At 39.2% G+C, this 21,321-nt stretch overlaps 1 protein-coding gene across 8 annotated transcripts in view; it reads right to left on the bottom strand.

Annotated features, from left to right (window-relative positions):
• The window catches only part of NHSL1 (NHS like 1), a 163,602-nt gene that overhangs the window by 12,559 nt on the left and 129,722 nt on the right, over nt 1-21,321 (bottom strand). For 5 of the 8 annotated variants that reach the window (XM_021390707.1, XM_021390708.1, XM_021390711.1 and 2 more), the window contains exons 3-5: nt 21,120-21,247; nt 13,824-14,016; nt 8,786-8,917 (exon numbers count right to left, since the gene is read on the bottom strand). In XM_021390707.1, the coding sequence (XP_021246382.1) occupies nt 8,786-8,917; nt 13,824-14,016; nt 21,120-21,247 (453 nt within the window). The remainder of the gene's footprint in view (nt 1-8,785; nt 8,918-13,823; nt 14,017-21,119; nt 21,248-21,321) is intronic. The other 3 variants (XM_021390709.1, XM_021390710.1, XM_021390712.1) reach the window with 1 other exon arrangement.

Raw genomic sequence — 21,321 nt, 5'->3', positions numbered from 1 at the left:
AATAAGATGGGATAAGAAACAACCAGCACTAAATACTGTCTCAACCTCAGCACCATCAGAAAACCAAAAATAACTGTACTTTATTTAATGATATAATAATCACATATTGGCATAAACAAACTCTGAGGACAATGGAAAAAAAATGCTTTAATTCAAGATATAGTTATCCCTGGGTCAGCAGAAAGAATCCTGAGGGTCTCTTAAATTTACATTTGTATGGGTAGCTAGCTACCTTTTAAAATCAAGAATCAGAGAACAGCTTTAAAATCAGTCTGCATAAGGCTCTTGCTTTTCAGTTCAGTTGCACTACTTTATAAATAGCAAACACAAGAGGCAGCCATGCTGCTGGAGATGCTTGTAAGGATACTGCGTATGTCACTGCAGGGAAAATTGGTTATTTCAAATCTCCGCCTTAATGCTACTCTCAGGAGCAATGTAGTAGCATACTCCACAGAACTGCACTCCTTTCGTATTCACTATACAGAACTGGATCAGGAGGATAGGTATTCCTATCATGCAGCTTTAAACACCACTTAAAAGACATTTAATTATACTTATTCTAGACAAGCACAAGAGGCATTTAGGATAAGGAAAAGAGAGCTCTGAAAAGACTACACCGAAAGAAGCACACACAAAAAGACTGTTTACTTCTTTTCCCTAGGCACATAAGAAGTCTTTTAGCAGCATGAAGCCTATTTAGTTTGCTTTGTGTAGATTTCTCTTACTCTCATGAAAACGTAGCCTCTTGCTGCTTCTTGTAGAGATTTAGAGCAAAGACAGATACTCAGATGCTGGCGAACGTCTTGGATAATCTAATCTAAGACACTGTCAGAACAGATGGACTACTGCAGCCAATCAAACTAGGTATTTTCGTATTCTGTACAGTCATTAAGAACTGTACAGTAAGAAACATCATTTATTTTTGCTTTCAATCTTTCTTTTTTTTTTTTTAAAGTATCAGCGTCTCCCTTGGGTTAAGAGAGAGAAAACTATCAAAGTAGACATTATGCATGTCTAATTTTGACATGTGTACACAGGAGCTGTGACATCCCTAATGACAACTGTTAGCAAATGAGTAACACCTGTAATAAGCAACTGCGTACTAAGTTACATTAATAACCACAAAGGTGGGGTACTTTTCCTACCATTCCGAAATACATACAATGCACACACAGGAGGGAACGAGGGAGCTAGTGCAGAACAAAGCAGTAAGCACTACGTATTTAATAAATACCGACCTGAGGCTGAGAGAACCTCATTTCAGCACATCATCTATACGTATTCACAAGGGAAACTAAAAGCAGTCCACTTCGCAACCAGCTTAACATACATGGACACTTTATGCTTGTTTGAAAAGTTACTGCTATGGAAGGCAACTGGCAAAGCAGCACAACACTGAACTTGTAAACCTCCTTCCTTCTTTCTTCCAAACGCAGGAGTTTTAGAATGCACTACTGTGACATTGATTGCAAATACAAATTATACTTTAAAATGTGTGAAATACAAAATTAAACCATAGCGTTATATCTAAAACCCCTGTGCTACTAAATAAGAGGCCAAGGACTCCTCATGCCTATCCAAGCCAAGCTCTGTTCCTATATGGATGACTGTACCCACACGCCTGCTGTGCCTGAGCAGCTTGCTAATGAGGAGGCCACGTGAGCGCATGCAGGACACTGCTGAGCACCAGCCCCTACCCTGCGCTTATTACTGGCACAGATGTAGCCTGGGTCCAGTCTAATGCATCCATGGAAACATAAATTGCCTCAACAGCACGAAAACTTGACAACCCTGGTTGCCAAGAGAGGGCAAAAGAGCCCAGTCCTAGAGGCATAAACTACAGCCTAGATCCTGTCATTATTTGGATGTGTTTGGCAAATGGGCTTTTCATGGTTGGTGCTATTAGCTTTGAGGTTTGAAATATTTTTTGTAGAAATTTTAGGATATTCTGAAATTATTCCACCTTTATTTTTGGTTTTAAATGTATGCACAATCTCAAACAAACCAATGAGGATTTACTTGCCCTTTATATGATAACAATTGCTCTTTATACAGTTCTGTTTCCTGTAGATGGACATCAGAAATCTGCAGGGAAGCAGGTTCAAAAACAAACAGGATCACTGAGGACTCAAGTGCTCTTTTAAAACGTTGAGGGTTTTAAGATTTTGGTTGAATCCAAAGTAGAGTAGGGAGGATTTTTTTTTTTTTTTGCCATTTCCAAATACACTGAAAAAACTTCTACTAGTGTAACTAGAAAGTAAGCTGTTTTTGTTTGTTTGCTTTCCAAAAATTCTTGAAATCAAACTGCCCTTGGTGGTACTGCAGTTAGAAGATGGACAAACCCATTCTATGGAATAGCTCAAACTTTTAATTGAATATTAATCTGAAATTGCTACCTTTATCAGAAAATCTCTGATTAAGCAACAGTCAGAAGTTTCCAGATTTCTGCAACACCGAAGTGCTGGAATTCACTCAGAGCTTTTAAAGAATATCATCTATGAACGCATCTAGTTGGAACAAACAGCAGGAAAAAAAAAATACTGCAGAAATGGACATCAGGATGCGGATGCTGAACACAATGAAGTCAGAACTGGCTGCAATATGGTGGTATGATAAACATGGCTGAAAACTGTTAATATACTTGTCTGCATTTTATCCTGTGTCCATTAGCCCTGCAGTCAGCACTATGTCCACCACAGGAGACCTGAATCTGTTGAAGTGACTTCTCAAGGTCAAACGCTCTTCCCTAATGCACATGTTCAGTATAGAGCATGGCAGCAAACAAAGGGCGTCCAGTATCTGGAACAAGAAAAGTATACAATCTATTTAACATCTCTTGCATAAGAACACAGAAAAGAGTTTCAAATGCATACCACAGCTCCAAGCACTTGATTCAAGATAGGGAAAACTGGTGTAACCTGCATGTGCCTGACTCTGGTGGTAACTGGATATGACAGGGACAGCGTCAACTGATTGTGCAAACTTGATGGAAAAAAGAACAGGTCTGCATGTAATCCCTAGGGCTGGATACAGCTACAGAAGGCTCCCTGTGACTCTGGCAGACTTGGTGGCACCAGCAGCCTGCTGCAGCAGAAAGGTCCTGTGCATTGAAAGGAGGGTAGAAAACAGGATTTGAGAGGATAAAGTGTGTGCTGTTATCACAGTTGGTATCACTTGTTTCAACTAGTATATAGAAGCAATCTCTCTTCCGAGACTACTTCTGACTCATCATTTCTACTACAAGCACTTGTCTTTTGTGCCACAGGCACATTCCTAGATTTGTTCCTTTCATCTTTTCTTCTCACGCCCCACCTAGTAATACTCCAAACCTGGCGACCTGGCCAAGTTACTATTCAGGCACCACTACTTCCCAAATGTTACAAAAATTAAGAAAAAAAAAAAAAAAAGCCAGAGAACTGTTTTACCCTAGTGTTTTCATACCAAAGATTTTTAACAGATGCTCAACAAGAAACAGACAAGTACATCAGGTTCATGGTAATTTTAGGAATTTTGACTGTGCTCCATGCATCTGTAATCTCTCAGAGGGGAGAAAAATGTTGCAGAGTATCCTGCAATACTTTTCCACCCTATCAGCTAAAAAACTATCCTGCAATCTTGCATATTCTCCTGCAAGGGAGAATTCTGAAGAAAATACAGGGAATTTGAAGTTTCATTGGTTCTGTTCATTTAACTAACAGAACATCCAGCCTTTGGTAAACAATATATCCCTGACATCGCTGTCTTTTGTTCCCCATTATCCAAAAGCGGATCATATTTGCTTACTCCGTAATACTCTGCTTGAATAGTGCTAAAGACAAACAAGGTTGAGAAACTACAGCTACAAAACTGGTATTATCTAAAAGGCAAAATAATGGAGAGTTTCTCTCCAAAGAATGTTTAAAACTCTAATTTGAATCAGGATGCAGAATTACTTGGCTTGAACAGCTGCATCCTTAAGTAGTATTCCTGTAGGACCACTAGTTTCTTTGACTTTTACCTGTGAGACCTATAGCTTAAATGTCTGCTAGTACCTAAGGGACTCATTAGAAAAGACTATCAGTCGAGTCTCCAAGAGAATAGCTGAGTTCTCAAAGATGAAACGGATACAAATACTCACATTTTTTTTAGGATGTAATAGTTTCCTCCAAAACATTTCAAAGGAGAAGCTTCAGCAGTCCCAAGTGACACTTGGGACGCTGGCTGGTAACAACAGGCTTTCTGAGCTGTGCCACCAGAAAGCAAGTGAAGAGTCATTCAGCTGTTAGTCACATCCCCCTGATGACTGACAGGAGGCTTCACAGGTGGCAATCTCTTGTGAGCTACTGAAAGGGGGAGGTAGGGAAATAAGCATGTGAGGTCATTCTGACCCTCTGAATCCTTTCACTTGAAGAAAAAAAAAAAAAGGGAAAAAACACTAGATGGAGTAAAGAATCACAGAGCCATAAAGGTCCTGAATTACACCACAAGGTAAAAAACAGTAATTAAATCATTCAAGGGAAGTACACGCAAAGCATGAACTTCGAAGACCCTCTTTTAAAAATGAAGAAGACAGAAACTTTCCTTAGAAGAAAGAAAGCAAGATGCCTGGCAGAGGAAGAAGAAATCTAAAGGCAGAAAACTTGAAGCTGTTTTCCTCCCTGCTGTTTTTGTGAGGCGTGATTACTGGAAGATGAACTGCTCTGTGTGTGGCAGAACAAATACCATACTGTGGGACCTGCTCCTCCTGCAAGACAGCGAGTCCTGGTCAGCAGAAACCATTCAACGCTATCTGGGACTGCATTGATTCAGACCACTGGAAAAACACTTGCAAGATGACTTGGTAGCTTTGCAAATTCAAAGTCAGTCTGAGACAGAAACTAGAACACTAAATACAGAGAAGGGACCAGAGGAACAGGAAGGCATCTTGCTGCTTTTATTTCCATCTGGAGAGCTGGAACATGTGAGGGAAGCTGAAGACTATCAGGAGTTGAGAAATGAGCAAGGCCTGCGACAGGTCCTCCCACATAGCTGCTCATCTGTACCAAACAGAAGGGAAACACCCTGTCTGAAGGGAGCATGCTGGCTTCTATTAAAGGTAACACCTGAAGAAGAGAGCTAGAGGTGATGGATAGTGCGAACAGAGCAGAGAAACTGAGACTGAGCAAAAATGTAAACTAAAACACCACCTGAAAGCTTCTTGGCCTCTCTGAAGCTTTAATCCAACACTAAATCCATTGACTATATAAATTATTGAGTTGAATATATGTTCTATTGAATACTGTTCTATAAGACAATTAAGATAATTCAGAAGTAGGCAAAACTACTTTTTTTTTTTTTAATTTCCTGTGTTTGACAGAGAAAGAATACTTTGCTCTTTCCTCTTATTTTGGTGTTGCTTTGCTAAACAGCACTGAGATGCTTCTGCTGTTAGACAATAACTGTTTAGAGAATAACTGGCATCTTGAAATGAGTAGGCATCTAATACTCTTAATCTGCCTCAGAATCCCGTCCACCATGTTGCATTTTACTGATACAGCATTTATTGTGCTCAGCAGAGAGAATGGTTCATTGCTGGAACACTCTTCATGACAACATGGCTGCAACGCAATGCCCAAATGTAAGAATTTTTAAAGATACTTTCAGTACATGTTTCATGAGTACCATTAATGATTCCTTTTGGTATGTTTGGCTAAATTCTGTGAGGGTACCATGGCCACTGAGCTCGTGCCAGCAATCAGCACACGATTTCTCTTCTGTTTGATCTTTCCCATTCCAAAGGGGCCAAAGCAGCCAGGGGAGAACCCCAGCAGCTTGGCCCAGTAGAAACTCCTCCAGGCTCTGTAGCAAGAAAGGAAAATATTTCAGGCTTGGTTGAAGCTTTGAGGTTCTCTCAAGTTTCTGCTTCCTTCTGAAGAATAAACAAGAGGTAACAAGAATCTGCTGTATGTGTTGGTTATTCAGCCCGTGCACAGCAACTCTGGTGTACCAAGGGATTTTAATCTTTGTGTAAATATTATAGCCATTCACAGCAATGCTTTAGAGGAGAAACAAAGAGATTTATTCAGCTGAAACCACAGGAAGAATGTCAATAGGCACAATACAATTGCTTGATTTGGAGTTTAGTCCGGATCCTTGTTCCGATCAAATGAACTGTGGAATGTTTTAAAACAACTCAGTGTTTGTTTTGGGACAGCGTAAGAGAAATAGGGAATGGACAGCTACAGAAATATTTGGGGAGTGACAGGAGAGGAAAGGCAGAAAGAGCACTGAACAAGGATGAGTGAGACAATTTACTCCCAGCCTTGCCACCGGCCTGGTGGATGACTCCAGCAAGGACCCTTTACTGCAGCATGCCTACTTTCCCCATCTATAAGATGAAGACACTGATAACTGTTCTCTTTCCAAACACACTTTGTTTGTAGTGATGGAAAGCAATATGCTAACAGGATGCAAACTGCCATCAGAGAGATTTCCTGGTATATATTTTGCTGTCTGGACACTACACAGCCACCACAGAAGCAACATGAAACTACTTCAGGCCAACTTCCACAGTAGGGCAGATGGCTAAAACACTGCATGCCTGCCGGTTGTGGCCCAGTGAACTGGACAGAGAGAGCTCCTACAGTGAGATATTGTCAGCCCTAGTATTTCCGCAACTTCAAATAGCAGCCAAGGAAAACCTTCAAACAGCGCTACATGAAATGTGCTCAGTATGAGATGAAAGAACAAAATCATGACCACAGAACTTGTCACCCTTTTCAAACAGACAGGCATAAGTCACAAATTCTTAAGATAGTCACTGAAGATTTCTTTTTAACATGGAAGCCAACTGCATTCTCAGTTCATTTCACCAGATAAATTACAAATGATGTTTTCAAGCACTGTCAGTTCGAATTGGTCACAAACATAACCTCTAAGCTTTAGAAATGCTGTCAGCATGAAGCGTTCTCACATCCACAGAAGTACAGCTGTCGGTCATTTCAAAATTCACGTGCCTGAAAGAGCGTTGGGAACCTCTACAAGTGACAAAAAGTAGTTTGGAACAAAGAACTCCGCTTTGCTCTGCTTTTCTCTGCTTTCTGCCCTCGAGGTAGGTCCTACATATGTCACAGATAATCTCTATTGAAAAGTGAAAACTATGACCTTGGTATGTATGTCACTATCAGAATACCACACCAGCCTCAGTAAGACTGCAACAATCCTGAAAATCTACAGTTTAAGCAATACCCAGTGTCAATTTGGCATGGTAAACAGCACAAAGGTTTTTAAGGAACGCAAGAAGAAAAGTCATTTCATCTCAGCTCTAGATAAAGAGCAAAGAAATTGAGTTTAAAATGGAATATAAAAAGCATCCATCCTGAACACCTTAATAGACAAGGGAAGATGCGGATTACCTCTGCTATCCCTTTGCTAGCTGTAAACATGCTATCTGAGAAGCTACCTCAAACAGAAGACCTATAAGGGGAAAAAGTAGCCTTTTAGAATAATCTATTGTTACGTTTCATGCAGCTTTTTTGGTTAAAACAAGTCTACTTTAGCTCTTGAGATTGCTTATAGCTGACTGCAAGGCTGATAAAACACTATTCTTAGGGAAGAAATTCAAATTTCAACCTTAAGGAGGACTCTAGGTCTGGAAAGTGTCTCCTGCCAGATGGCAAGGTCAACTGTGGGCAGCAAGGCCCACTATGGACAGGAGGAAGGAAACCCACATTTTCTGGAGTTTCCAGTGGCAGGCATCAAACAGTATTCATCCCACAAGAAGATATGGATGAAGACACCTCACAGCTTTGGACAAATTTCAGAGCAGCAGTTAGATACAAAATCGTGTGTGAGATCCAATGGTAACAACATTTCAAGCTGCCACATGAAGACTTAATACAGGGTTAAGACAAGTGAATTTTCTCTCTTCAGACAGAAGATACTCATGGCAAGGCACTGTTTCATTACAGATGCTGATGGAGCACAGTTCCAGACACAAACCACTCCTCACGTACTTGCTTATATTCAGTCTCTCTCTATGCCTAGCTCTCTATCTTATTCAAATCCATCCAGAAACGTTACGTATTTTTTATTTTGTTTCTGAAAAGTTTAGACAAAGAACCAAAAAAGCAAAAATGTAATTTAAGAGATGCAAAGCGCAAAGTAGTGAAACATATTGAAAGAGTCAATACATGACACGATACCACATGTAAAAAAAAAAAAAAAAAGTTATGTTCTGCCAGACTATTTTAAGACATTCTTACAGACTGAGGTACTGTAAGTGTGACCGATTCGGCATTTTTCCTTTGATATATGAAATAGGTAATGGTAACGTGTAAATTATTTGAAATCAAGTAATGTTGACATTTAAGTGGTTGCCTAGTAGATCAAACTAAACTGGAAGTTTTACAGATTTTTCACTGTTGATGCAACTCTCAGCAGATCCAGGAAGGCATCACTGAATTGGTTTACCACATTGGATAACTCTGCAAGCTGAAACACCGGCCCACTTCAATTTTGCTTCAGTGAACATTTTAGGGGAGTGGACCACATATCCAGAAAGGCATTAAAGACCATAAAACTTACACCCCTGTAGATTTCCATTGTACCAGTAAGCCATTTTCCAAATACCACATTCCCTTCAGCAGAAGGAAGCACACTTATAAAAGGCTCTTATTTCCAGGTGGCAAGGAGGCATCTGCTTATTTGAAACTGTAATCGGCTATCAGACTGTATTGGTTTCATGAGCACTGGTAATGTTATTAGTTGAGTAATGATAAGCAGTGACAATGAACAGTGGATGGAATACAGTTCTGATGAGCCATACCTAGCTCCTTTTGTATGTTGTCAGGGATTCCTGTTATAGTCTTTCTCCTTTTGACTTTCTTCGGCCGTCTTACCACCGTGTCTGTGTAAATTAGAGACCGCCGAATGCTGGCTTGGCGGTCGAAATTCTCCCCTAATACATGGTAGAATAAGCAAAGCAACATTACTTCCAAGCACGCTGACATCATGCACTTTCTTCCACTAGCTTTGTTGTAGAAATGAAAAAAAGGCATTAATAAATGATGTTAGCTTGATCCTACAGTGAAGGTTTACACTGAAGGAAAAGATACAGCACATTGTCACAGTAAGGTTTTAGACATGCATACATATTGCTCAGTACTGCAGGTTTCAAAAGGAATTTGACTTCCCCTGAGTCTAATTCACATCTGGTGAAAGCAGCTGTAATTCCATAGCTGAACAGAATCCTTGCTATAATTTGGCCCTCTAATTTATGGGATTTGTGGGTTTGTTGGCTGTTTTTTTTTTTTTTGTTGTTGTTGCTGTTTCTTTTTTCGCTGGTTGCAGAAGATGGAGGGTTTTTTTTTTGTTGTTGTTGTTGTTTTAAATATTGAGCTGTGGAAAAAGCAAATCTGCTCACGAAAATGAAAGATCGTAATGGTTTATACAGGAACAGACATTGCTATTGGCAACAGCTATTACAATTTCCTTGCAGACCTCCCTCATTAAATCACTCAAGACACTTCTTTCTCATTCCAAGTTGCTCTGAACCTGTTAAGTGTACCGTATTTCTGGTGGTGATCTTTTAACACAAATACAATTAAGTTAAATGGAGCATGCAGAGATCAAACTGATTTTAGGATCTCATAAATATTTCAGTTAAGAGCGGAAGCTGCTTAAAAGTGAAATTTTATAAATGATTACACATATATATAACGGCAAGAGCTGAAAAAAATGTGTAAATGCATGTTGCCAGATAAAACCTTATGATGACCACGGGCTGTATCATAATGGGACCCAGAAGCACCACTATCATTAAGGTTGAGCAGCTTTTCTTTAAGAATTCACTTTTATTTAGAGGCTTATAGTTTGGCCATTTTACAAGTAGCAAGATAAAATTTGCCCTCCAGACTGAGAGCTCAGACAATTCTTTACATTTCTAAAAATCTACTCATCCCCAATCTCACACCTAAGTCTCCCTACTAGAAGTTACAACATTTTAAAGCAGTGACAAAACATCTAAAGTGTCCTTTAGATGACCTATTTAAAATTTAAATGCAGAAAAAGTTCAATATACATGTATGTTTTTTTTTTGCCTTTCATGCTTTCTTGAAAATTCATGACCAAATTATTTACCTCTTAAAAGTGATTAATGCACAGTAACTAATATGACATAAATATTACCCCTAGTAGACTACACATCAGAATGATGTGTGTCATGCAGATAATGTAGAAAACCACTAAAACAGTTAAAGATACAGTCATAAAGTAAAGCATAGCATACGGAATTATGAAAATACAAGGAAAAATACAAAGCAGTTTCAATCACCATATCATAAATATAAAGACTCTGACTCTTTTTTAATGGGTGCTGTTCTCCCATGAAGTGCACTTATACTGGGCAGAATCCTTGCATCAACAAAGAAGTGTCACTTTCATCTGAGTTTCTGATTGACTGAAGTGAGGGCAGATTAAGGGAGGAGGAATCCCACGGGCTTCATATAAGCCCTAAAATACTGAGACAAAATATCCACTGTCTGGGGCATTACTGCTATTATGATGTTATCACCCATATGGAGTCTGAGCTGGGACTACTAGATAATCCTTCCATACAGGATAATAACTGGCCACATTATAATGAGTTTAAAGAATTCAAAAGACAATGTTTGGTAACTCTAAAACATATCTTGATCCATTCAAAGCCAATGACTATGCCTGAGACAGTAAGTTGCAAGGAAATTTAAATTTGGCTTTGAATACCCTAGACTAAAATACTATGCAAATGCTAAGTAGAAGGGGTACAAACAAGGAGAGAGTCTTTTATGCATAGTTTGAGACACATCAACAGGATGACCATGGGAAAAGTTACTGTGTCAGCTGATCCACACTAACTTCTTCCCTGTGCTAACAAAGAGCTAACTCAACCAACCCTTCTTCACATGGTTTCAAAACAGCTTTTTGAAAGACACTGTGCAAATTTACAGAATTTCAAAGTAGCTGCTTCAATAAACTCTTAAGTCAACAATCAAAATAAGAATGTCTCAGTCTTTTTTCTACTCTTCATTGTTATCTCGTTTTTAGAAAATACTGATGTTAACATATTAAAGATACTTTTCTTCCATTGGGTTTGTAATAAATCATCTAAACGTTCCTGATCTAGTTTACTCAGATCTCCCTCACACAGTTTAGTCAGTTTTCTTGGATTCACTGGAAATAGTTAAGTATATGTTTAAATCTCACTGAAGTCAGTCAAGTAGGACTCAAGCAAATGCTTAAATGTTTTCCAGGATCCAGCTTGCTGCCTATCACCTCCACCACCACCAGACTCCTCCATCTGGAAAGAAAGTTAGTTCCAGAAAACCCACTACAAGAGACACCATTATACATCTTTTAACCCACAGGATATGTAAAAGCAAAGATTGGCCACCACTGAAAATTCAGCCCAACTCCTTCCAGGCCAGAATAAGTTCAGCCCAGCCACCCTCAAAGATTGAAGTATCTTACAAATTGGATGTCCAGCCAGCAGCTTGTTAGCCTAATGCAGTGCCCCTGCTCCTTCAGGCTGTCCAACAGATTTTTACTACCACTGTATTAGTTGCAATCTGTTTACCAAGGAGCCCCGAAAGCTGAACTAGCGGAGCATTTGTTGCACAGCCACGTGAGAGGCCATTGTAGCAGGATCATTACTAATGCACTGTTGAAAATGCTGTTGCCTCTTCTGAGGTTAACATTTTATTTCATGCCAGGAGTAATAAATGGAAATTTTTTGACCTCTCTTCTGGGAGAGTGAGAAAAAGAGCAAGCAAAGGAAAAAGCCAAATCAAAACAAAAACCAGCCATGGTTTGTTCCTCTGCACATTTAACAAATGGCACAGAATTTTTGGTCATTTTTTTTTTTTCATGCCTCACATAATAACATAAGGAACTTCACAAAATAGAACTACTCACAGTGTGGGAGAGCAGAGGAGCGGAGCAGATTGTGACTTTTTAAAGGGGAACAAGGACAGCAGCTTTTTTTGTATGTGTGGGGCTCATTCTGTTTTTCTCACTTGTCTTAGTGCAAAGCAGCAATACAGCTATTTCAAGGCAAAAGTTCCCCGAAACCAGCTCACATACTGCAAGAATAGTCTTCCTTCCACATCCTCGCTTTACATGCCTTCCTACTATCATTATTTTAAGGAATGAATGCCACACAACACATTCCAGTAAGCTGAAGTGTAATAAACTTGCACTATTTTCATTAGAAAAGTTGAGAACCGCTGCACTCTCCGGGGGCAAGCCAACTCATGCAAGGGGCACAAGGTTTGCCACAACATTTGAATTAATCTGGTTGAAATCAGAAGTGTAACTTATGTAAATGCATTAAATGTTTTCTGTGACAATGAATTAAATCTAGGACAGCTATTTGATCTCTTTTGCCCCATTTTTCTTTCCATCTATTTACTTTCCCCATATGTTTTCAGTACACAGGGTCATTAAATCAAACGGCAGATTATTCTGTAAGTAAACTGTCTTCCTGCTATTGCAATATCAAAGCCATGCTCAAGCTTATTGATTATGTCAGATAATTCACTGTTCCCACAGCTCTGCCTTCTACATCCGTATCCTACATTTCCTAGATAATGCCATCTACTCTAGTTACATTTCAGCACTGCATGTTTTCCTTCTATTCATTTTCCAGAGGTGGAGTGTTCATAATCTTCCGCTGCTCTCAAATATTTCCTGATGTTTATTTAAGGAAATGTTTCTTATTGATTTCTCAGAGCTCTCTGATGTTTATCACTAGCCTTAAACTACATCTTAAAGCTTAATCAGGCATCTTCAGTACGAGAAGTAGTGCTCCACTGCTTGCAAAACAATCATTTATAAAAATATATGTGAAAAAAAATTGAAAACCACATAGAAAAAGAGAATTCCTAACTTACTTTCAAAACAAGACCGAACATTGCAAGCTATTGATTTTAGGAGTGAGCATGGAGCCAGAGAATGCCATATGGCATTTGAATGAAATTGGATGTTGAATATCATCCCTGTTTTGGCAGGCAAATGGTCAGTTATTTGAATTAACTAATAATAAACAATCTTGATACTGTACAGAGAAAGAGGGATTATTAAATCAAAGTGATTATTCAGACTTTCATACAAATTCTATTTACACACATCAAAATATCCATGCAGCGTTAGACTTTATTGTAATTTAAGTTTCACTGCGTAAGAATTCTGCAACAGTGAAACGGAAGAGCATTTTGAAAATGGAGAATCAATATACAGCTTGCATGCAGAAAATGTGGGCTACTGTCATGTAAGTTGACTATCACACCAACTGTCTCAATTGAGGACAGCCTCATTAACCTTATCTGTTCTTTCCCTACTCTCCTTGACACCTAAACCTCTTATTGTTGATGAAAATAAGACTCAAGAATTCTTTTCTCAAATTTTGTAACATTTAGTCTTCAAAATACAGAAGTCTGATAACCTTCCTTAAGTAAAGATCCTAGAAGAAAATCTCGAATATCATTAATATTTTACAAAACATTATTTTCCATTTATATATCTTTAATGAAGCTTACAGTAACAGTGATTTGTCAATTGTCTTGCATTTAATGAATATCTAATTTTGTTTCAAGCCCACACTGTGTAGACTAACTTCATTAATGTTCATTTTAAGGAATTTTGAGTTTTTCTCATTAAGTGTAGACAAAGACTGTTAAATGCAAAATACTGTTTTCACAGAAAGGTGCAAGAAGTAACATCAAATTTATGCATCAAATATATAGTATTTGAGTGTTAAAATACCATCTAATGGGTCTCCTATAATTCCTCCCCTTCCTAATCAATGTAATACTGAAATTGAAACCTACCAGTCACATTAATAGGAACCACATCTGTTTGGACTGCCTGTGCTTGCTGCCGCATCTTCTCTTCTGGTGTTGGCAGTGGAAGTGACTTAGTCCAGTTGGTTTGTGTGTTGATATCTGATAACTCATTTGAAACTGGGGTTTTAGGCCTTCTGATGGTGATAAGCTTTTCTTCTTCTGGAGTAGAGACAGAACACTGCAAACAGAAACACAAGCAACAGTGTTAATTCTCTACTAGAAAAACAGAGGACTAAGTACTAAGGTACTGCTGCTGCAGTCAGTGTGATGGCTTGTGGAGCAAATACACCCCCACATGTACCACACACTGATTTACAACAAGTGACTTTTTAAAACAAATGAAAAACCAACAATCACCAAAAATCCCACAGCAATCAAAAAATAGAACAAACAGCTCCGGACTGGATTTACCCAAGACACCTGATCAGATTTAGGACTATATAAATGAAAGAGGAATGAAGCACAGTAAATAATTATCTTATACATTCACATTGTTCCTGCAACAACCAACCCCTCTCATTTCTAGAAAGAATGGATGGGGGCTTGCCTCCCCTTCCACCCCTTGTAGTGTCCCATTGTGAAGATAAGATTAAGCCTTGCTTTGATCTAGCCTGTACTAAGCTATGAGGTGGGTAAGGAAGAGACACATTTGGGGAGTCCTCAGTAAAAGACTCAGCCAATACACTCAACATAACCATCAGCCAGGAATCAACATGGAAGAGTGTTGCCTTTGGAGAAATTCATGCTTTGCTCATTTTTAAAGGGTGAAGTGGTTAACAATGGTCATTTTTAAAGTCGTTCCTTATGAAAAGTGTTAGATTTCATATCCATGATGGACATTTCACTTCAAATAGATTAATAAAACCTTTCTGCATCACAAAAAGAGGTTGCAACAGCTTGTACAAATCCTTCCACCAGCCAAATCTATAGTGCCAAAAAAGACATTTGCTTTAGGGGAGCAAATCTGCCCTCATTGCAAGGGATCCCAGGGAATCCCAAGAGCAGGAGAGGAAGAAAGGCTTGGAAAAAAAAGAAGCTCCTCTTCCTCCTGCCTCCAGATACAACAAGGAAGAGGACAAACACTTCTGAGGAGCTGTGTAGAGGGTGTGGGGACAGCAGAGACCTCTGCAGCTGCTAACCATACCCATTTCAGGGCTGGTTGCCTCAGCTGCTCTGCAAGACGGTTCCCCATCACCACCTTCTCTGTGCTCCTACCTCCCACCGGGTGCAGAATACCACCCAAAATGGGGCTGCTGGCACTGGACTGCCACTCTCCCCAGAGTTATACCCTGGCTGCTTGAGAGAAGCATAACTGTTCTTTGTAACAGATTGACTTTTTCTATCATTATTAACTCTCAGTGATCTGTTCTCTCTTGAAGCTCAGCGGCACACAACAGCATGTCTAAACACTGTGCTGCAACCACTATTTATCATGTCTGATTTTAATTTTCTCCTTGTTACCATGAAAAGTTCCTGCTGTTTATAAATAAATGACCATTTATTTATTTCATTGTGCTCTGACTGTCAGTTCTTTAGGACAGGGCCCAATACTTCATTACAAATCAACAAATCAAAGCAGATTTCAGACAAAAAGTGAAAAAAAATTTTAAAAAGTGAAATCCCTTCAGGTAATAATAACAATATACAAATGTAATGTGAATGCTACTTTATGTGTGTCTGTGTATGTAATTTGTTTATAAACGCACACAGTGCAGGCACACCTACAGTACCTACACACAAATGGAAGCACTTTCCCATTTCAAATCACTCACGTTTATAAAAACCTCCACTAGCCTGAGCAATGTGAGAGATAAACGCCACTGCAGATGGGAAAGTTGCCTCCAGGCTGTGCCTCCTCCGTTTGTTCCACAACAGCTCAGAGCAAAAAAGGCACTGCAACCCACATCTGCGCGCTGGCCAAATGGGACATCACTGGTGTTGGGGCTGCATACGTAAGCACTCAAAGGACTAATTAGAGGATGGAGAGGAGAAATACCATCTTCCCTCTTGTACAAATAGCTTTGCTCCTGCCTGAATCAGCACAGCAAGGGAGGTTCTGCAAGCCTGGCTTTGCAGTTTGTGTGGTGAGTCTGAGCTACAGCCACCTATGGATGCTCTGCTTTGGGTGATAGCATCAGCACCAGTGACGGTCACGTTCAGACAGTGCCAGTGCAGTGCCACATCTCAGCTGTCAGCCAGCAGTCACTACGGGCTACTCCAATATGTCAGGTGACAGAAATACGGGTTACAAAACCACCCTTCCTTCCCAAAAATCCAAAGCAGAACACTGCTGCTACAGAATACGAACAGATAGAAAAAATGGAGGACTGAAGCACTGACTACAAGGGAATCCTAGTTATACAAAAAAGCGTGGAACAACTATTAGAAGTTTTACAGAATTGAAAGGCCAGAGAACTGAAGGACAGAGGAAAGATGACAGAAATTGATCAGTACAGTGAGCACATAATGAATAAAAAGCAATTGATAACCCAATTACGCAGCTGTGGTCAAGCACTGCTTCAGGAAAAATGACCGTGCTTTTGGACAGTGGTGTATACTTCTGCAAAAGAGTTCAGTAGGACAGCTGCTGGTTTTGAGTGTAGGAAGGAGTGTTAGTGTTTCAGCTGCAGGTACACTTCCCGTGGTTTCTGGATAAGCACGACTATCTCTACCTACATACTTTCTTCCAAAGTACTCACAATGATAGCGGTACACTGACTTGCTTTTTGATGTAAAGATTCTTTCTAAGGGCTGGATAGGTCAAAAGCTGTACTTAGCTTTCCGGTGCAGAGTGGAAAGCAGCTGATTTTTCAACTTTCTTCACACAAATTACTTATCTAATTACGATGAAATTACAGAGAGAGAAAAAATGTTTTATACATTAAGTACCTTTGTGAGTTACAGATTTTTAGAAAATGTTCCCGGATTTACAATGCAGAAGTTTGCAGGAGGATTGAACGAACTGCTGCTGTACACACAGGAACATCTTTTCAAGTGAGGTCTGCTATATGAGAAATAGCACTGGACAGTGCCTTGAGATCGCACTATCTGCTCAGTAAATCTCATCATAAACACTATGCTTAGAACAGTTTGCATCCTCTCATTTTTAAAGCATCTCTGATTCAAAACAATTTTATGGTTTGATTTAAATTACCAAATTTCTATGCAGTTTCCAAATGGGATGTTACACCCACTTCCTCTAGAAAATTTCTTGGATTTGTCCTTTTTAATGGATCAGGGAAGAAGGGAAGGCAGTAAGTGAAAGTGACAGCACTGGACCTTGCTGTCTTTCCATAAATATGCATTAGAGGGGAAAAAGCCTGAACTTTCAAAGGGGAAGCTGAAATGAGAATGCAGGAGAGAATGGTCCATGAGTACACCACAGTCAGAGGGGAGCTACTTGACTTACAAAGCCAGAGCCTCCCCGCTGCCTTGTTGACTTCTTGTCCCCTGCCCACTCAGGCACTGCAACATAAAACAGCTTTACTGCCTCAGCACACTGACACCGCTGGAAAGGTCCCAGCTGACAAGTGATGCTACGCTGTACATCTCACAGCACGTCCTGCCCTGGGTCCCTGTTTATTCTTAGTCTTTGTATATTGCAGTGATTTATACTACGGAGTTAGAAAAGACAGGACCTCCAGGAATCAAATCCAATCCATACAAATCTTGCTTTTCACTAAAGGACTTTATAACTTGTAGGCATGTCATTTATCTCACTGTCCATCACAATCATTCCAAAAATTAGAAATTTTCAGAAAAATAAAGTTGAGAAAAGAATCCATACTGTTGTGGATGAGAGCCATACCAACTGAGCCATCTATTAATGTCTCCCAACATCCTATTTCTTCTCCAGACTTTTATTAGCTTTGATGGATTTGAGTGCCTTTTTTCACAAATGCAAAGAATCCAAATTTAACAATAATAATGCATTTTTTAAAAAACATTTTACATCCCTGTTACTTGGCCTATCAGCACTTCTTGTGTGTCCCTTTGTGTAAATTTCACAGTGCGAGTGAAGATGACTGTTTGGAGAGTTTCTGTACTCATTTCCTTATGCTTTGGCACTTTATTCTTTGAACTGCTGTCTCAACTGAGCAAATTGATCAGCATTTAGAAAAAAAATGCAAAGCAGTATAAAATACCTGTGGTGATTACAAGTGTACCCCACTTACAATCCCAGCCAAGGGGTGGAGGAACCAGCTGAGGCCTCACTGTCTGAAGGCATCTCCAAGCGTGCCAGCAGCAGCAGGCCTCCCAGACCTTCATACCTCTAGCCTGAAGTACCTCACTTCTTCAGCTGCTCTCAACACCAAGCCAAATTTTACATCAGACCTTGTCAAGTCCCTCAAGCCAATACAGTTAATGCATTTGTTTTCACTTGACATTCTAAACAGTTTCTTGCAGATACTGAAGAGACAACTTGGTATGGCTGAATACAATGTCAAAAGTACACTTTTTTGCCCCATAAATAAGCAAACGAGCTGTTCTGTTACCCAAAGTTAAAAGACTATCAAGACAAAGTCCATAGGTCAAATAACAGGATCTAGGGAAAAATACCATGAGATTTTGGCACATAAACATTTTCATAGATGGAATAAAGACATGGTACAGTGCGTTCCTGCAAGCAAGTACTCTCTATAGCTCACATTCATCATTTAGAAGTTATGTTACTCCAATTAGGAAACTTTTTCCTTGGCTAATTAAAAAAACCACCACACAGACAAATAAATAAAACACAGCATTCACCAAGGAAGGAGTTTCAAAGAAGGCAAATGTTAATAGACCAAAAGTAATTAAAAGCAACTAAAATAAAAGATATTGGACTCCAGACAAAAAAAAAAAAAAAGGAATAATGAGGAAAAATACAGGAAACAAACCTGGCATGGCATTCTTTTGTTGAGCAGTTGATTTTTCTATTTTTAATTAATTTTTAACAGAAAACAGAAGCAGTTAACAACTGAAGGCTAAGGGCAAAATGAAAAAATTGTGTATATGCTAAATGCTACAAGTAACATCAAGCTGCAATATGACAGCTGGATGGTCCCACTTGTGGGCAAAGTACCTTGTTGCTCCGGAGAACCAAGTTACAGCAGGCGCTAATGCAAGACTGAGAGATGCAGTCTAACAGACTAGACTGTTCAGTAAGACAAAAAGAAAGAAAGAAAATGAGTGATAAAAAGGCAGGGAAGGAAGAATGAGGGAAAAAAAAAACACACAAAGGACAAATACACTTAAAATACACAATGTATACATTTTAGAACTAAAGGAACCGGAGTTTGAAAATGACATCTCAATACATCCCTGACACTAGGAAAACAGACCAGTAATGAAGGACAGGAACGCTTTTCAAGTAGTGCCACCAATGGTGGTATGTAAGAGAAGACAAAGGAGGACACTGGTTACAGTACTGAGACATAAAATCCAGATAAACCCATTTAATCACTAACAAACTCAATTAGGATCAGCAGAAATACACTGAAGTGGAGATTGGTCTGTGCTCTATTAATGCAACTTACATGAACCAATCCAAGAGTAAAAGAGTAGTTCCAACAACTTTGCTTTATATAAACTAACACTTAAGGCATTGCAAGTTTCCATGTTCTCTACCTCTGCCTGCTTGTTTTTTGGGTTAAGCTAACTTGCCTGTTTCACCCTATAGGTTTTGTTTTGAAACTGTAACACTTAAACATCTTCTAAGAACCATGTGTTTGGTAGTATGAATATTAGCCTCTGGTAACTGACACCCACCTCCACAAAACAAAAGAATGTCTGTGGATCTAGGTCTTCCCTTGTGTGATCTAAGCCATGGTTTCGTATTATGTCTCCAGCGAAGACAGACGAGAGGAATATCTGACTTTTTTTTTTTTTTTTTAAGTAGATAAAAAGAGTGGGGAAAGACAGCTTCCTTTGTGAAAGCACCATGCAGTAAAACAGTTTTTATGCAATGTAGCAAAGAGGTCTACTTAGAAGTACATTTGCAAACAGTAAACAGCAATTCATTCATCTGTGATTATTCTGTTATTCTCGAATTTCAGCTTGTAAGTGCTGCATGCACAGAATTTCAATGTTGGCTTTCTTGCTTTGAATAGACAACAAAGCCACAAAGCTTTCATCTAGTGGTAAGGAGTTCACATTTTGAATCATGGGATTTGGTGACCTCAGCTTCACATTGTTACTGAAGAACTCTCCTGACATCTGAAAAATGACTGTCTCAAGGCATAAGAGTTATCAGAAATATTCAGTATTTTACCAGTGGGATTATAATTCAAGTTTGGAGACCTGTTAAGTGTTCATTTATAAAATGAGTAAAATTTTAGGTCATTACATAATGTAAAGCCAAATAAAAAGATGCTTGTCAAAGGACATCATAAAGCACTAGTTTTACAACATGGAGTACGTTGCACTTTGTAAGGGATCAGTTTCAGAGTGCAAAGCTGCAAAGAAGAGTGTCAGGGTTATGGTTAAGGCTTTGAGACAATCAGTAACACCTGATATTGTCAGTTTGACCACTTTTCTCATCAGCTCTGAATCATACTTACAGCTAGAAATATCTAAGAGAAACTATTCTAATTTAAAATTGAAGTGCTATCCTTTCCTTGAAGCATAACTAATTGCACTAAAAATTTTCAGTTAATGCTGTCAAAGGTGCAAATCATAATTCCACAGATTTCAGTAAGGTTTTGCAAACTGTCATTGTTTTACATTCACTGCTTGCTGTCAATACATATCACAAAGAACTCAGTGGGGTGCAGCAACATTCCCTGCCAGTACGCAGATACAAAGCAATCAAATCCTGGATGAGGGACTGTACATATTCCATGACAATTTTTATTATGTGATTTAAAAGCACGAAAGACAGTACTGAAACCACTGTACCCTTTAAACTGAGTTCTCCGGATCAGCACACTTTGTATACAGACAGAATTATTTGGTCTGTGCTACAAAAGCACATAGGATTTAGTAATACTTCAAAAAAACTAAACTTTACAATTAACACTTTATAAGTAACATTCTGGGGCAAAGTATTCTAGAACATCTGTCCTTAAAATCTCAGGAGCTCCAGAACTTCAGGTTTGGACAGCCAGGCTCCAGAGCATCTTGCTGTCTACCCCAGCACAACTACCTTAGCTCACAGCATTGGAGCACCGAAGTTAGCCACAGCTTATTTTTGGAGAGAACAGACACAACAGAGAAAGGTGAAGACAGGGGAGCAAAACTGCAGGCAATTAAACTGTAGCAGGCATATATTCATTCCAGCACTTTGCTCTTCACTACTACCTTTTGTTCAATTTCTTCATAATCATCCTGGTAACTTCCACAGATTGCACTGGAGGATGAGGAGAAGGTGGGGCCCTGAGAGTAATACTGAGAGCTCCGATAGCCATCTCTCCGCAGCTTGTCACACTCTGCCAAAAGACAGGGAAAGAGGAAATCAATTTATTAGCAGAGCCATTACTGTTTACACTTATAAAAGTATACT

This window comes from Numida meleagris, chromosome 3 (genome assembly GCF_002078875.1).
Source record: "Numida meleagris isolate 19003 breed g44 Domestic line chromosome 3, NumMel1.0, whole genome shotgun sequence".
Taxonomy (NCBI): Eukaryota; Metazoa; Chordata; class Aves; order Galliformes; family Numididae; genus Numida; species Numida meleagris.
The sequence above is the reverse complement of the archived record's forward strand: the minus strand, read 5'-3'. Positions and strand labels throughout refer to the sequence as shown.